The sequence below is a fragment of the Vespa mandarinia genome, chromosome 1, assembly GCF_050613455.1.
Source record: "Vespa mandarinia isolate Hongniang chromosome 1, ASM5061345v1, whole genome shotgun sequence".
NCBI lineage: Eukaryota > Metazoa > Arthropoda > Insecta > Hymenoptera > Vespidae > Vespa > Vespa mandarinia.
The window spans coordinates 5,963,940-5,982,500 of record NC_140810.1 but is presented as its reverse complement, the minus strand read 5'-3'; the positions used below and the strand labels follow the sequence as shown (position 1 = coordinate 5,982,500).

At 33.0% G+C, this 18,561-nt stretch overlaps 1 protein-coding gene across 5 annotated transcripts in view; it reads left to right on the top strand.

Moving 5' to 3' along the window:
• The window catches only part of Myc (bHLH transcription factor Myc), a 26,612-nt gene extending 21,040 nt beyond the window's left edge, over positions 1-5,572 (top strand). For 3 of the 5 annotated variants that reach the window (XM_035878491.2, XM_085660450.1, XM_035878490.2), the window contains one exon: positions 3,792-5,571. In XM_035878491.2, the coding sequence (XP_035734384.1) occupies positions 3,792-4,543 (752 nt within the window). In that variant the 3' untranslated portion in view covers positions 4,544-5,571. Of the gene's footprint in view, positions 1-3,791 lie in introns of all 5 variants that reach the window. The other 2 variants (XM_085660442.1, XM_035878492.2) reach the window with 1 other exon arrangement.
• Positions 5,573-18,561: the final 12,989 nt, after the last annotated feature.

Sequence of the window (18,561 nt, the reverse complement as noted above, 5' to 3'; positions counted from 1 at the left end):
TCCAAGGTCGCTCTTACGCGGCTGCATGTGCCGTCGTCGTTCCTCTCCTTTCTTCTCTTCTCTTCTCTTCTCTTCTCTTCTCTTCTCTTCTCTTCTCTTCTCTTCTCTTCTCTTCTCTTCTCTTCTCTTTTCTTCTCTTCTCTTCTCTTCTCTTCTCTTCTCTTCACTTCTCTTCTTTTCTCTTTTCTTCTCATCTCCCACCTCTACGCGAACAGCTTCCCCTCGAATATTTTTCGCGCAGGCATGAGAGAGAAAGAGAAAGAGAGAGAGAGAGAGAGAGAGAGAGAGAGAGAGCAAGAGTAAGAGGGAGAGAAGAGTGGTCCAGACTCCTCATAGCTATGCCGCCGACCCCTTCCGCAGCCTCCCGTTGTTATACCCGCGTTCTATGCGAATATTCTGCGTAGTGTTATTAGGGTTCAATAGTCGAAGGATTTTATATTGAACAGAACTAATAATATAATCTTATAATTATAATATAAAATATCATTCTATTTTCTTTGTTTTTTTGTTTTTTTATATATATACGATTCTTTTGAATACATTTATTACGAGATAATATAATGTATAATAATTTGTTAATAACAAGTTAAATAATCAAGCAGAATAATCGTATTTTTCAATTCGAATAAATTAATATTTTCCGGGATCTTGTCTATATGGTTGCGAAATGATTTGTAGATTTTTAAATAAATCATCATTCCTACGTGCTATTGATATCGTGTAAATATCATGATCAAGATCTCCTTTATCAAGCTTATTACGCAAATGTAAGTACGCAATACATGTGGAAAGAATTTTTTTCTTACGATATTTCCTTTTATCGTTGAAGGCAAAAAAGAAAGAGCATTAGTGGCAAAAAGCAAGGAGAAAAGTGTAATATTACATTTATACTGTATATATTATAGTCTGCGATTCCTAAGTGGCCGATCGTATGATCGAGTAGAATGTCAAACCGGGGCAAGGCCAATCGCGATCGATCGTTCGATTTCCGGGTTTTGTTCTTTCTCTTCTAGAGATAGAGAAATAGGAAATAAACAATTAAAAAGGTAAAGGAAGAAAATAGAAAGGTGGAGGAAAAGAGGGTATATATATATATATATACACATATATAAAAGAAAGCGTGTCCAACGATAAGACCAAAATGTTTTCTCCATTTAACACACTTATTTGTTGAAGATTTTTGAGGAAGCGAGAAAAAAAAAGAAAATTCAAGACTAGTTGGTTGGTTGGTTGGTTGGTTGGTTGGTTGGTTGGTTGGTTGGTTGGTTGGTTGGTTGGTTGGTTGGTTGGTTGGTTGGTTGGTTGGTTGGTTCGTTCACTTATTCGCATTGCTCGCTAGAGTAGCAAACGCGGAGGTGTTGGAGCGTGTTAAACGGCGGAATTCGGGCGGAACGTGCGGTTTCTTCATCGAAATTATAAAGAATGGCACACGTGGCGTCGATGACAAGCCGACGTTAGAGAGAAAGAGAAAGAGGGAGAAATAATGTTACGGTTAGATATCGAGAGCCGGCCGGTTCCTAATTCGGATATAGGTGTGTAATGTTATTTTTAGAAGTTTAGCGCCTTTTCTCTCTCCGGTCATTCTGGCTGAACGCCAATAGCGCGCGCTCGAACGGAGGCCACGCGATACACGTGGAAGTGTTGCGACGCTTTACGCATGCGCTTGTTCTATCTTGCTGTATATTCATCTCTTCTCATTTCTTCTCTTCTCTTCTCTTCTCTCTTCTCTTCTCTTCTCTTTTCTCTTCTCTTCTCTTCTCTTCTCTTTTCTTTTCTTTTCTCTTCTCTTCTCTTCTCTTCTCTTCTCTTCTCTTCTCTTCTCTTCTCTTCTCTTCTCTTCTCTTCTCTTCTCTTCTCTTCTCTTCTCTTCTCTTCTCTTCTCTTCACTTCTCTTCACTTCTCTTCACTTCTCTTTTTACCTCCTCTTACCGGTGGTTTGTGAATTTAGGCGGGTCGACTACGTGTTGGCATCTTCCTCGTTCCTTTTCGCTTTTTCTGCAAAAGTCGAGTAGTTTCTTTTTCGTGTATTGCCCTCGTGAGAGCAAAGAGCTTTTAACAGTTTAATCATTTGTCTTTTCTTTTTTTTCTTTTTTTTTTTTTTTATTTTTCTTCCCTTTTCTTTTTTCTTACCTCCCCCCCCCCCCCTATCGATTCGGTTCAATGTCTTGTCATTTAATTTGAATAATAGATTTATCGAAGCAATTATCCTACCTAGACGATTTCTATACTTGCGAAAAATATATTTATTTCTTCGATATATCTTTTTATTGTAATTAAATGATTTAACGCTATAATAAATATAGATGCTCGATGAGAGTCTTTTAATATAATTGACTGTCATTAAAAGGTTATAACTATAATTAAGCGTAATTATATATAATCGCTTAGAACGAATAAGATGTGAATTGACGTGGAAAAGCGTTCGCCCAGTTTCTTTTCATTCGCATGAGATTCACTTCCAAAAATTCATAGTGTCCTATGTCATCGATTATACGTTTCCACTTTTTCTTTCTGAAAATCGTCTGTGTTACGAAATATTTCAGATAGTGATGTTAGGATGAACGAAAATATAATACCGAATTATCGTCTACGCAAATTGATGCATGTAGTGTACGTAGAATATAGATATTAAACGTGATTTTATTTAAGTTTTAGACATAGCGTACTTGTCGTTTTTTTTTCTTCTTCTTCTTCTTTTTTTTTTTTTATTTTCGTCTGTTTTTCTTTTTTCTTTTTTTTTTATTTTTTTAAATAACACTTACGAAATGCTTAAAAATATAAAATTTGAATATGAATAATCTCGTTTATCGAATCATCGTTTATTGAATTTTTCCTCGGGATAATTGTCGAATTAGTTTTCTTAGTTAGAAATGATTGATAAGATTTTCCTCAATGAAAGATACCGAATCTGTAAAATTAACGAAATTATTTACGGAAATAGAGAAATGAATGTGATTGAAGAAATGTATTTTGGGTTCGGCCTTGACAGAAGTCATCATTGTCCGTATCCGGGTTTGTCGAAGAAGGAAAAGGAAAGAAAGAAGAGAAATGGAGAGCAATCTAGACCAACCGGATTTCCAGTGATTGTATGAAACGTCAGAGAAATACAGGAACGCCTACATTCTCTTTCTCTCCCTCTCTCTCTCTCATTGTCTCTTCTTACTTCTTCCTAGAAGGTCTCCTTGACCAGCACGTGGCATCGTTCGCCTTGTCAAAGGGTGTCCTTGCTTCTAACGGTTTAGTTCGTGACTCATCTCGAACTCAAGAGAGTCGATTATGCGTTTGCCCTTGCAAACGACGGGAGTTTTCTGATAAAACGTTATCGAACATCCGCCGAATGATGATTATGGCGCCATGTTTCGGGCCGGACGTCGCTCAAAGACTCATTTTGGGCTGTGCCAAGTCCTCCCGTCGAGAAAGAATGAGAGGAGAGAGAGTGAATGGTCAAACGATCGTTTCCGCCGCTCTGAGCTGATCTTTGCCTTGATCGTAAGGGTCGAGGGAAGTGACTTGGCTAGCCAATTAACGGGTTCGACTGCGGTCTCTGACCGCAGCTGGGCGATAATGGCTTTCCAAAGTATTTCGAATCGATAGTCCTCTATTTTTGGGAGTTTTTCGTTAGTCTGAAGTTCAACGAAAACGATTGATAATTATTTTATTGATATATTCAAACGCAACAATTAAACATTTTATTATCGTTTTTCTCGATTTAAATAAAAATCTGCTAAATCATCGAAAATATTAACGAATTTATTTGATTAATAAATCTTGTTTATATGTTTTTGTTACAGAAGAAGAAGAGATTGACGTAGTGACATTCGAGAAGCCTAGTCGAGCGAGCAATTTAGCTAATAAAAATGAACAACAACAGAATCAATATCATCAACAAAATAATCATCACCATCAGCACCACCAGCAGCAGCACCACCAACAGCATCACAAACAGCATCATCATCAGCAGCAACAGCAGCAGCAACAGCAGCAGCAACAGCAACTGCAGCAGCAACAGCAACAGCAGCAGCAACGCCCACAGCGGTCAACAAATGTGAAAGAAAAGAAAGGCACGACAGCAACGACGATACAAGCACCCAGACCACGAGGCAGGCCGCCGGCAAATGCTACAACACGAAAACGAAATCTGTCTGCTAGCACTCCTGCTGTCGATAAACAAGCCAAAAGAAATTGTACCAGAAACACTCAAAGAAGAAAAAAGACAACGAAAAGCAAAGGTGGCGCAGCCTCGAAAAGTTCGTCGGAAGATGAATTGGATACCGAGAAGAGGAGTCTTCATAACAATATGGAACGACGGAGACGAGTCGAACTTCGGCATTTCTTCGAGGATCTTCGTCGTTTAGTGCCCGCTGTTGAATTTAAAGAAAAAGCAGCGAAAGTGACAATCCTGAGACAAGCTGCACTATTTTGCGATGTTCTCGCTCATTCATTCATCAACAATCAGATTAAGATTTCTGAATTATCGAAGGAACAGATACTATTAAGAGCCAGGCTGAAGTATCTTAGATATAATCTTGCTCGGAGGCGTTAAAGAGAATTTTAGAAGAAAAAAAAGAAAAAAAGAAAAAAAAAAAAGAAAAAAGGAAACAAGAGAAATGGGAATTCCAATCGAGTTATTATTAATCTCGATATGGGTCACTCACATTTATAAACATATTACATATACATATATATATATATATATATGTATTCACATTTTCGTCACTACGCGTATACATTTATCAACATAGAAATGCAACTTGGCTAGGAATAACAACAACAACAACAATAACAACAACAACAACAATGACGAGGACGACGACGACGACGAAGGAAACTATTACAACTACGACGGATCTTTCGACCTTCTCATGTGAAAGACCATCTATCAAACTCGTTCCTCTGGCCGATCATACCTCAAGGAATGAAACATCATAAACTGATGTATACTACGATCGCGAGTTGAAGGTCATCAGCCACCAGGATCACGCATCTACATGGATACTTAATGTGTCTAATTCGATCCGCGATTTCTTTCAAGGACACGAAAGAAACGTACTTCTTTGTTTGCTTTTTTTTTTTTGTTTTTTTTTTTGTTTTTTTTTTTTTTTTTTTTGTTTTTTTTAAATCATAGAAGACGTGTAAGCGTGAGAAGTTGCAGACGTTCCGGAGACATTTTCGTTTTGTTTCTATTATTCGTCTTATTTAGGAAATATTCATAAAGAAGCATGATCGAATAGAACAGATGGAAGTTCGCGATAGGACATTAAGGAACTCGCACGACAGACGTATTTTGTACTTTTTTATTTATAAATTTGCTTCGTGTATCGTTCCTTACAAAAGTGGTAGAAATAAAGGTGGATAGAGATAAAGATAGAGATAATGATAATGATAAAGATAGAGATAAAGATAGAGATAAAGATAAAGATAGAGATATAGATAAAGATAGAGATAGAGATAAAGATAGAGAGAAGAAAGAGAGAAAGAGAAAGAAAGGTATAGACATGCGCATGTATCGCTTGTATCTCGATGTTCCTCGTTGGGAGTATTCTGTTCGTTTTCAAAGGCGCAACGTTTGTTAACTTTTTTGTTTGTTTGTTTTTTTTTTCTTTTTTTTTTTTTTTTTTTCTTAATTATTTTTATTATTATTATTATTATTTTTTAACTTTTTCCATCCGATTCGACGGACAAACAAACACAACATCTGGTACGTATGCCATCCTCTCGGTAAGTCCGCGAATATTTTTCTAACATGCGCCGAAAAATGATCCCAAAAAGTAGAAAACGAAAAAAAAAAAGAAAGAAAGAAAGAAAGAAAGAAAAAGAAGGAAAGAAAGAAAAAGAAAATGCGAGAAGGAATAATATCTTTCGTCTAACGATCAAAGAAGATAAAAGATATTCAAGTTGGTGCATTGTGCGGTTTTCCCGCAGACGTACATTTTAAAACGCTGAGATTGAACGTCTCTAGTACGCGACTAGTTTTAATTTCTCTAGTTTAACGACGTAGATAAAAAGTGTACAGCGCGCTAGTACGAAGAGAGCGAGGAAGCTTATCAGGATTATTATTAGTCAAACGTTTGCTACCGGTTAATTCCCTCCCCCTTTTACTATCGTTGTTTCTCCATACCTCACGATTGGGGATTGCGATCTATCGAACCTCTATGTATGTAGATACATACAGTAGTTAGTAATCGATTCAAACTCAACTCTAGATTTTATTTTATTGAAATTAAAAAATGTTGAATATTTAGGAAAGGGAGGAGGGGGTTGATCCGGTAAAAAAAATTTCTTTCTTTACAACTTTCGTCCATTCTCGCTTGGAGCATTTTGAAATACAATTTTGATATTCTCCCCTCCACCCTTTATTTTCATTTTTTCCCTTCGTCGATAGAAATAGTTTAGTATTCGTAATAGTAGGAAAATTCATATTGTTATATTGATAATTATTTCATTCATTTCCAAGAAGGTAAACTCGTAAATCTCACTCGTTCTCTTTTGACAGTTAAGAACCAAAAAGGGTAAATTGATTAGCTGTCGATCGAAATGGTTTTTTTTTTTTTTTAATGGCGCACGACGTTCAATTGGATAGAGATTAGATTCTTGCACCCGTTGTTTATCTTCTTCTAACTCTACTTTTGTATGAGTGTTATATATATATACATATACATATGTATATATATTTATATACTATACAGTCTATAGTCTTTGCTATTTGGTATCGTCTCGACGGATTTCTTATTTCTTCACTTTCTTATATATATATATATATCATTGTAATATTTCATTCAAAGGGCCTTCTGAATTCATTTCTGGAACACCTAAAAATCATACTTTTCTTTTTTCATCCCTATTCTATTTTATTCCATGGTATCGCGTCTCTTCTGAAAAGGTTAAAAAGAAAAAAGGGAGGAAGAGAGATAAAACAATTTTCATAGTATAGTTTTCCTCATGCATATATATATATATATATATATATATATATATATATATATGTATGTATGTATGTATGTATATCTCGATCGATGTTTTTCGTATGGGTGCAATAAAACGAACAACAAATTAAAGATTCCAAAATGGAAAAACTAGATGGATTCGTATTTGTTTGTTTGTGGTTTTTCTTTTTTTTTTCTTTTTTTTTTTTTAATTATTAGTAATTCTAGGAATTGTTATAACGATCGAGATGTTTACCATAGGGTGTTTGTAACCAACATCGGAAGGTGGCAACGGGATCGAACGATTTTTTTTCTACACTCGATTCCGTTCGCAAGCGAGTATTCTTTAACTTGATTTTGATTCCGTCGGGATGATATCCGTGTGTCTAACGAGTTTCTTCATCAAACTTTCGTCTTGTCTTCTTTATGGTCTACTTACTTTCCTTCGTGGAATAAGTTCTTTGCGCGCGAATGGACTTTGTTAGGATTAGAAAGATTCGTCGAGTTGCACTAAAGTACGCTTTTTAAAGTATATACATATACATAACAAATCATCATTGTTATGTATGTATATATATATATATATACATAATATAATACATAACGTATGTAATGTACATAGGAAAATCTCTGAAGGAGAAATTCGTGCATAGAAACGTAAGTTACTTCCACATATAAATATATATAAATATATATAAATGTATATGTTAGTATATATATTTATATATATATACTATACGTACGTAGGCAAACATATATATGCATATATATACATATATACAATGGGTTATTACGTATGAGTTTAGGAACGAGAGAAAGAGAGAGAGAGAAAGAGAGAGAGAGAGAGAGAGAGAGAGAGAGAGAGTGAGAGAGAAAGCGTGGAAATGAAAAAGAGAATACGACATAACCATTAACTATTGACATTAGTTAGTTCGATATGCATTAATTAATATTATTATTATTGTTATCGGTTTTTAGTTCGTTGTAGGCGCTTGCTATCGCTGATTATATCCATACGAATATTATTTACTGCTAATTATCGAGTCACGGTGGTATAAGCGATTGTGCTAATCCTATAAGATTTTCAGGGGAAAAAAAAAGTATATTAATGGATATCGTATTAGAAATTAAGAATTGACGCGAAAAGAAACATACATAGATGAACACACAAATGCATAGACGTATACACATACACACAAACATACACCGACAATTTATACGCAACGATAGTTAGATAAATTCAAGAAACGGAAGAGCGCGCGATTCCCTTTTGCAAGAGGGAAAGAGAAGAAGCAACATAATGTGTTCATTACATTGTAGGTAACAGTATTTCTTTATATATAATATATATATATATATATATCTATATATATACAATACATATATTCATAAGCTTTTTACAAAAAAAAAAAAAAAAAAAAAAAAAAAAGAAGAAAAAATAAGAAATAAGGAAAGAAATAAGGGAAAAGACGATAGATTGTTTTTGAGGAACGCCAACGTAATAATATGCCACATATATATACAAATACAAACACATGCGCGCTTGCACACTCACACACATACACATACACAATATACATCAATTTCCTTACGTATGCATATAAATAAGCAAGAGAATAATAATGAAAGAGACATAGATAAGTAATAGAGAAAAGACCAGGTGTAGATTAGCGGAATAAGTAGTGCTAGTGGTTAATGACTGTGAGAGAGGATTAAAATTTAAGATGACGAAGGGTGATCGCGTGTAGTTTCGTGGTGTGCTAAAGGGGGCGGATGAATGGTAATGGAAGAAGAAGGGTAGAGAAGAAAAGTGAAGGAGGGAGAGAGAGAGGAACGATTAGGAGAGTCGAGAGCGCACGTGCGTCGTTAAATAAAGTCTCGAAAACTTTTGACGTTTGTGACGCTTCATACACACGCTTACGATTAACACACACACACACACACGCACAGAAATACATATGCACAGAAACACATCTACATATAAACACACGGGTATACGTAAATTATGGGCTAATTATCGGTAGAAAACGAATTGCGACCTAAGTGCTTCGGATATTATACATACGTACATACATACATACATACATACATACATACATACATACATACATACATACATACATACATACATACATACATACATACATACATACATTTATATATATATATAACTTGTACAGGGCAAGTGTTTTTAACGGGGTGGCGGTTACAGCTTATAGGAAGGGATGTAAAACGACGATAAAATAATTCGTTGCCGGGAAAAAGGGAATAAGAACGAGGGTCTTAGAAAGAATAACGTACACCGAGCATTTACATAGGGTACATAATATATAAAACGCAGTTTGAATTTCGAAGGAAATATTTGATGGAATCGCACCGACGCTTTTGATAAGCCGCGATCATTTTTTTTCTTCGCGGCCACTGGCACTTGCTATATTTTTGAAAGACTTTTGTACTTTATTCCACGTTACGATAAAGGGCTGTTAAGCTTTTTTAGAGAACGAGATAGGATCGGGACTTGTATAATAAATATCGGATCTCACTCAGGATAATAATACGCGCCTTAAATCCGTATTTGTTCTTTGTCGGTGAAATGAAAAGGGAGAGAAAGAGAGAGAGAGAGAGAGAAAGAGAGAGAGAGAGAGAAATGAATAAACACGACATGTAAGAGAAATAGAAAAGTAGAAGTAAGATTGTGTTGTAGATACACAATTGTAGTTTGATTGCGAAGGAAAGAATATAACGTTTTAGGATGGAAATTCCTACAATAAATGGAAATCCTCTCTAAATCATCTTTCCATTGAAATAATATCGAAACGATTCGAAAGCGCTTCGCAATATAAAGTTTCGCAGTAGCAGTTCTTTGGCATCCTTCCCTTTTGCTCTTTCGGGAAATACGATGAATCTATTTTTCTTTTTTTTGTATCTGTGCCAGAGATATTATCTATCCATTTCTCTTCGTCGCAGATTTTCGTCGCAATTCTATGAAAGGATATATCGGTAGTTCGTGAATTTTTATTAAAACGTGCCACTGATGATATCTATTCTAGAAGGAAAGAGTGAAAGAATGAATGAAAGAAAGAAATAAAGAAAGAAAGAAAGAAAGAAAGAAAGAAAAATCATAGCTAGTGTTTCCCGAGAATTTCGAAAGATATGATGGATTTTTAAAGGAACGATTCATTCAAAACAACGATATCGAAATTGGATATCGATGATTTTTATATACTCTCTCTTACATTCGCTTTGCACTTTATCAGAAAAGAAAAAAAAAAAAATAAGAAAAAAAGAGAAAAAACTAAAAACAAAAAACGAAAAAAAAGTAAGTAACAAAAATTGCGCTGTCTTCTGCGTCCATCTTTCTCGTTTCTTCTTCCACAAGTTCTCCACAGGTCTACAATGATTTTTCCTATCTTTCAAAATTCTATTTTATTATTTCTGCCGACAAGGTCCTTATCTACCCTTTCCCCTGGATCAACCAATAAAATCTTTTCTTTATCTTAAATAAAACAAAGGATTTTATTCTTTATACGAAACTATGAATATATACACACACACGCGACATACACACACACACACAAGCATATTCATTGTACATTATGTACATAAATACACACATATATATGCATACTAACATACATACATACATACATACATACACAGGATACGATTACAGGAAACTCGACTATGTATACCTCGCAATAGTGGTCGTCTTTTTTTTTTTTGTAAGATATAGATAAACCCTTAACGTTTATTTTCGTTTCGGCGATGCCCTTTCTTTTCTTGTTCTTTTTTTTTTTTTTTCTTTCATTTTCTTCCTCGTCTTTTTCCTTTTCTACACTCGCTCGTGCGTTCGGCCTGTGAGTTCTCTATATCGTGCCAAATCACAGGAGAAAGGAAGGCGAAGTAAAAAGGATATGAAAGGGACGAGAGTTCGTTGTATATTGTAGGGTGTATTTTTCTCTCTTCCCTTCTTTATTCTTCCTCTTCTTTTTCGTCTTATTCTTATTCTTATTATTCGTAGTCTTTTTTTTTTTTTTTTTTTTTTTTTTTTTTTTTTTTTTTAATCGACTGGAGTTTTAGGCCTTCTCTTAGCAAAAACTTCTTCAACGGATTTTGCTTAGAGAGAGAGAGAGAGGGAGAGAGAGAGAGGGAGAGAGAGAGAGTGAGAGTGAGAGTGAGAGAGAGGGAGAGAGTGTGTGTGTGCGTGTGTGTGTGTGTGTATCCTAGCGGATTTTGGGGGTCGTTATATCATTCTCATACTTTTTTCTTTGCTTTTGATAACATTACATATACATATATATATATATATATATGTATATATATATGTATACGTATCTATCCTTCTTTTCTCTCTTGACAAAAGTTCGAATTTTCTTCGTCGATTCGTTCACATGATTTATTCGAAAAATAGAACGAATATTTCTCTTCCCCCCCTTTTTTTTCTTTGTATATTTTAATGAAAGAAAATCGAATCGTCAAATGCATAAAATTGTTTATGGACATCTTATTTGTGGACAAGTCGATAGATTTCATAAGTGTTTTCGATCGTATCTGTAAGAAATTACGTGATATTCGATTTTTCTTAGATTAATTACAAATTAAAGATTTATTAGCGTACGAAAAAGCGGATGTGATCTTTGTTCTTAATTCTTTTCGATTTGATCTTACACATGGAACATAATAATATATTAATATTAATTTTTTTTTTTGTTATTTTTTCAAAGAGATCGAAGTGTTATCGATAAAAAAAACAAAAGAAAAAGTAAAAGAAAATAAATAAAATTGTACAAAAATAGAAAGTACAACGACAGATGACGCGAAGCCCTTTCCGTTTCTTTATTTCATAATTTCCATAGTGTCTTTCTTTTTTTTTATTTTTTTTTTTTTTTTTTTTTTCTGATCCGATTTTTAAATGAAAAAGAAAAAAGTATACAATATACATGAAACTTATTGAAAACATCGATTTTCTCGTACCTCAGGATGAATCCCCTGATCCGCTGGTGTCTTGAAAAGAATGCAAACGTACCTGCTAGCTATATAAACATTTTAAATAATAATAGATTACTATAATAACACGAAGGAAGCGGTAAGAAAGATTAACGCATTTGAATAACGACGTGTGCGTTTGTTCAGGATTAGTATCATACGAGGATGAAGATATTTTCGTTGCCATTAGCGACGAAAATATGACACGGAACGATGATGATGTTTCCTTCATTCTCGATGAATTATAGATATATGTTATAGATACGATTCTTTGATTGATATATATTATATGTATATATACGATACACACACGCACACGCACACACACACGCGCACACACACACACATATGCATGAACTCGTAAGGATTCGTTTCCGTCTTTGCTTATGATTCTCTTTCTATTTTTGTTTGTTGTTTTTGAATTTTTATCGATCATAACTCAGACGAGGCTAATCGGCCTTTAATTTCTTTTTATTTTATTTTTCCTCTCTCCTCTCCCTCTCCCCTCTCCTCTCCCTTCTCCACCGTCCTCTTTACGTTATTTCACAAATTATTTCGTCTAAGTGCATTTTTCTTCCAGTCGAGATTTTTCTTCTGTAAAGAAACAAGACGGCGGCCCCCCTCCTTCCTTATATTTTATTGTTTCTATTTTTTTTTTCTTTCCTTTGTTTTGTATCTTTCTTTTGAGAGAATCATATATTTTTGTTAGAACGACGCAACTTGTGGAAACGAATCGTACTACTTTGTTGTATAAAACGTGTATCATACACACAACATATATATATATATATATATATATATATATATATATATATTTATATATACACATACACAACGCGTATATGTATAACCCTTTACTCCCGACCCGCGTATATCGTAGGCGGATATTATTCTTCACCTTCTCTTTTATTTTTTTTTCGATTAAGAAAGCAGAGGTGGATGGTTGCGACGACGAGTGCTTCGCACGTGGGCTAATAAGAAATTAAACAACAAACAAAAAAAAAAACATTTTTACGAATGATAGAGTTTTATAAAAAGTGTACATAAATAAATATATAGTTTACTATACAAAACTGTGTATAGTTGTTCTGGACCTTAATTAAAGTTAAAATAACGAAGGAACGTGAGAGAGATAATGGAAGAAGAAGAGTGGAAGGCAAATAAGAATTATTAGTCGTCGAGCAAGAATTTATCGATTGCGAAGGAACGCTCGATGCTCGATTAACGACGGTTGTTCACGTAACATTAGGTTTTTTATTCAGAGCAAAACAATATTTTTTATTTGTCCCTTTATTTTTATATGACGTTGCTACTGAAATAAATAGTAAGCGATTAATAAAAAAAAAAAAAAAAGAAAATAAATAAAAATAATAATAATAAAAAAAAAAGGAATAAAGAAAATAGAACTTTTCTACGACGAAACATAGTTGAGTATTCATATTACGTCAACGACATGGAAAAAAGATTTTTAAGAAAAAGCGCAAGAGAGCGAGAGAGCACGAATTTACGTCTGCAGCGGGAGGTAGATATAAATAATGAATTAATGAAACAAATAACGTTATAGCGTACGATTAACCCAGGCACATGGATTTTTTAACTGCGATATACATGTATATGTATTATATACATACAGGTAGATCGATAGAATCTCTTATTTTTGCAAGAAAAAAAAACCGTTCCAAAAAAGAAAAAATGCAAAAAATATATTGACGTTCACTCGACGACGAGAAATTACACGGATTAATGTAGTACCCAACCGTTTCCTAATTCAACTGTTTTTTTTCCCATTTTATTTGATTTGATTTGATTTGATTTGATTTTATTTTTTTGTTTTGTTTTTCTTAGATTATTATATTAACTCTTATTCGCCAAACGTATTTCGGTTATTCCGAATTTTTCTTTTTTTTTTTTTGTTTTTTTCTTGTTCTAACGTTTTAACAGGTATGATAACGGTCGTACGCAACCGTGTGATTCTTCGTCGTGAGAAAATGAGAACGAGCACCACAGAGACTTAGCCGCTTTAATAAAAGGGATCGCGTCGTTTGCGCCTCGTTAGTCCGCTAAAGAACTTCTCATTCGAATAACGAGCTTAGCCTGTATTGCCGCTTCGATACCCATTTTACAAGATTTTTGCTTTTCCTTTTTAACATATAGATTATGGCACCGCAGGGCTGTAGAGAGTTCGAACACGTCGATCCCCTATTCAGTGTACCTATACCTCGAAGATTGTTAAATTAAAAATTATAATAGAATTTAAAATGATTCCGCTGGATCGTTCCTCGATGTATTCCAATCGAAACATCCTCCGTAATCGTTGTTATTTTTCTTTTTTAATTTCTTTTTCCTTTTCCTCTCTTCTTTTTTTTTCTTTTTTGAGAATCAATTTTCTAACATTTTTTCGTTTGGAAAACATCGAGGGGGGCTTTCAGAAACAGCCTAAAAGTCACCCTTGTACAATTGCTACCGATATTATATACATAACTACTAATGGTAATAATAATAATAATAATAATAATAATAATAATAATAATAATAATAATAATAATAATAGTAATAATAATAATAATAATAATTAATAATAATAATAAAAATTAATAATAATAATAATAAATAATAATAATAATAATAAATAATAATAATAATAATAATAATAATAATAAATAATAATAATAATAATAATAATAATAATAATAATAATAATAATAATAATAATAATCTAATGAATAGGCACACGCGCAAACAGACTAAAGGGAATCGGTCAGTTCAGGCACAGTTTACGAATGCTGAAAGAGTATATATATATATATATATACATATATGTATATATATATAAATATATATATATACACGTATATATATTATACATATGCGTATATGTGTGTATATATATAATATATATATATAATTATATATATATATATAGTTATAATAAATGGAGTAAAAAGTAATATTTATGCCAGAAGTTAATAATATTTAGAAGTAATATTTATATCTCTACACTCACTATATCTACATTATATACAGCCCTCGCCGTTTTTTGTAGGATGAAGTAGAAAATTTTGTATAGGTTAAAGGAGTGGGGTGGGAGGGGATGGTAAAAAGAAGATAGAAGCGAGAAGAAATATGGAAAATAATTGCTTAATTATTTGTTGTATCATGTAGGTTCTATAACTGGAAAACCGAATGAAAGACATATGACAATTCTGTTGTACTTAAAAGTAAACAAAAAAAAAAAAAAGAGTTAAAAATTTTTTCGTTATTGTATTGACGTTCCTCGTTATGATTGCGTGCGATGATGCGTCAAACCTCAAAATTCGTTTTACAGGAAAATCGAGGATAAACCAAAAATAAAAAAAAAAATGAACACATAAGTAATAAAATGTATGTATATCGTTTTTTGTTTATGCAAGATCAAATTTTATACTTAGATCGGAACCGAAGGAATTGTACACGTTCGGCGATCTTTCTAACGATCTTGCAAAGCGATCTTTTTTGAGGAATGAGATCGTTAAAAAGGATGTTTAATTATTATAATTATTATAATCATTATTATAGATTTTGTTTAGAAATCAGAAAGCGTAAGGACTGAGAAGAGAGTTTGAGAGTTGAGAGAGAGAGAAAGAGAGAGAGAGAGAGAGAGAGAGAGAAAGAAAGAGAGAGAAAAGAGGGAGAGAGAGAGAAAGAGAGAGAGAAAGAGAGAAAGCAGAATCCTCGATGTTACTTTTTTTCAGGAAAGAGAGCCAGACAGTTCCTTAATGTTTATATTTCAAATTATCTTATATGAATAAAGTACTATATCATTTCACTTGTGTTATTTCATGATTATTTGTCTTATCGTCATTAAAACCACCCTCTATATTGATCCTACTTAATCATTATTTTGATTCCACCGAATTCATCATTATCATGCAGAAGTTAAACAATACATTTCTATATATAAATCTTCGATCAATAATAACCTTCATTTATTTGTCATTTAATTTCATTCATTGAAATCGATCGAGTTCTACTATAATTCACCCTTGTTCTTGCTTCGTAATAAGTATAAAGCATATACGTAGGAGTATATGAGCGTAGGTAAGTACTCATTTATAGAGATATTTAGTTATGACGTTTTACAGTAAGATCAACGACCCAACCAGTCTTTATTTCGGCGGTTGAATTAATTTCACGTCGTAAAGACGGATATAACTCTGTGCTGTGGATGCAACGAGCGTAGTATTGAAGTGTCTCTGACCAACGAGGGAAATTTAATGGCAGTTTGTACAATGAGTAGGATGGCGTATCAAAAAAGAAAAAAAAAAAAGAAGGAAGATAAAATAATTAAAAGGGGGACGGGTATTAAATGATTGAACGACAAAGTTTATTACCCTTGAATGTTTGATGAATTTTTATAATTCTTTCTTTTTTCTCTTTTTTATTTTATTTTATTTTATTTTATCTTAATTTTTTATTTAACTACTTCACGTGTCCTCGTAGAAATTTCTCGGCGTTGCTTCGTCCAGCTCCGTGCCGCGATTAGGCGATTAAATGTGAGAATTATGGAAAGCAGAGGGCTAGGCCGTCGTTGTTGTTTCGTCATTGCTAATAAAATTAACGGGTATCACACATCCCGCGAGTACTTACGTACATCTCTTCGATGGGATCGACCAACGACGCAACCTTTGTTACGCGTAAATTTAGCGTACGACGTCTGTCTTGATCGTTCATCGTCTTACGATCTATTACAAACGTTTTCTAATTTGCATCTTGTGTATGTCTGCCAAATTATTTTATGCGTTCTACGAAATAATTTTCGTAGAACGTATATTAGCGTTTATATTCATGAATAACCATGTTAATTGTTGTTAAAGTTTTCTCATGTCATCTTATTATTAATATTATTATTATTATTATTATTATTATTATTATTATTATTATTATTATTATTATTATTATTAATAGTATTACTATTACTATTATTATTATTATTGTTATTAAGAATAAATTTTAACATTATTATGAAGAAACTTTTTTATCATCATTAGAAAGTCAAAGGATAGAAGGATAGAAACGAATAGCAAAATCGTTTCACGCTTCGATTACTGACCTGAATAACGATAAAGGAAAGGATCTATCTTATCTAAGAAAAGTTGTGAAAGATGCTGAATAGATAGCCTTCATCGACTCCGGTAAGAGATAATTCGATAGATCGGAGATACGCCAATGAGATTTCGAAAGTACGAGGGCATTGACTGATAGAATAATCAGTCCGTTACGTGGCAGTTGCGGTTGCGTCGGTTCTTCTTATCTCATCGTTCACTAATCAAAATGTTTTTGGCGGTAAAAACTTGTGCCATTCACGGATTTCTTTAACCCTGACTTTTAATGACATACCATATCACATGACATTGTAAGACTTTATATCACTTATATATTATTTTTATATTATAATTAATATATATACAAGGTGTTCAAAAAAAAACATTAAATATTTATACGGTACATAGATTACACTATACTGAGTAAAAAAAGTCTTAGTAAAGATAGATCGAAAGGTCAATCGTTTCTAAGATATAAACACGAATGTCCTCATTCAATATTCAAAATTACATCAGCAATTAGTCATCAGCAACTGTTTTTAATTGCAACGCAGTTTTTTTTTAGAAAACGTAGTTTATATGGAAAAGTTTCCTATATAATAATATTTCGTGATTTATATCAAAGAATTCCCTCTCATGCACTGTTTCACCAACGTCTTTGCGAATCAGATTCATTTCAGTCAAAGGTGAATTGGAAAGGTGGTGGACCAGTTACATGGCCCCCTTAATCTCCTGATTTCAATCCTTTGGATTCCTTTCTATGAGAGTATTTGAAAAGCAAAGTGTATTCTTCGCTGATAAATAATTTAAAAGAATTATGCAATACTTTTGAAATCATCCGACAAAAATGTGGAATTTTTGAAAAGATATTGCAACTGTGTCAGAAAAAGAGGCCAAGTGTGAATGGAAATGTAGAAGTAGGATATGTAGAACACCTTCTGTAAATCGAAAAGTCAATAGTAAGTCAATCATAATAATAGTATATAAAAATGTTTATATTTCAGAAATGATTGACTTTTCATCTTATGTTTATTAAGACTTTTTTACTCAATATAATGTGTTCTTTGTACTATAGAAATATTGAATGCTTTTTTAAACACCCTATATATATATATATATATATATATATATATATATATATGTCGTGCATTTTTATATTACATAACTTTATTGTATTATTCTCAATCTTACCTGGATCATTCTTTTAATAGCGTAATTAATTCAAGTCAATTCGAAAAATTCGACCAATTATTACTTCACCGTTGTAACTTCTCCGTTCACATTGTAGAAAACTCATTAGAGTCACGATTGATCGTTTGAGGAAAAAAATGAGAGAAACGTGAAAGAAATTTTTGCTAACATAACGAGTTCGTTATCATTCCGTTATTGTTTTATACATCGGAAATATGCCGAGTTTGTCTTCGTTCGCGTCAAAACTTTTCAAAAAGTATGACTTCTACAGAAAGAACTTTTCTGAAAGTTATTTCAACCGAACGAACTATTGTATACGACGACGTTTCGATTGGTAAAATATTAAATGGCGAATACTTTGTTAGTAGGAGGATAATTGA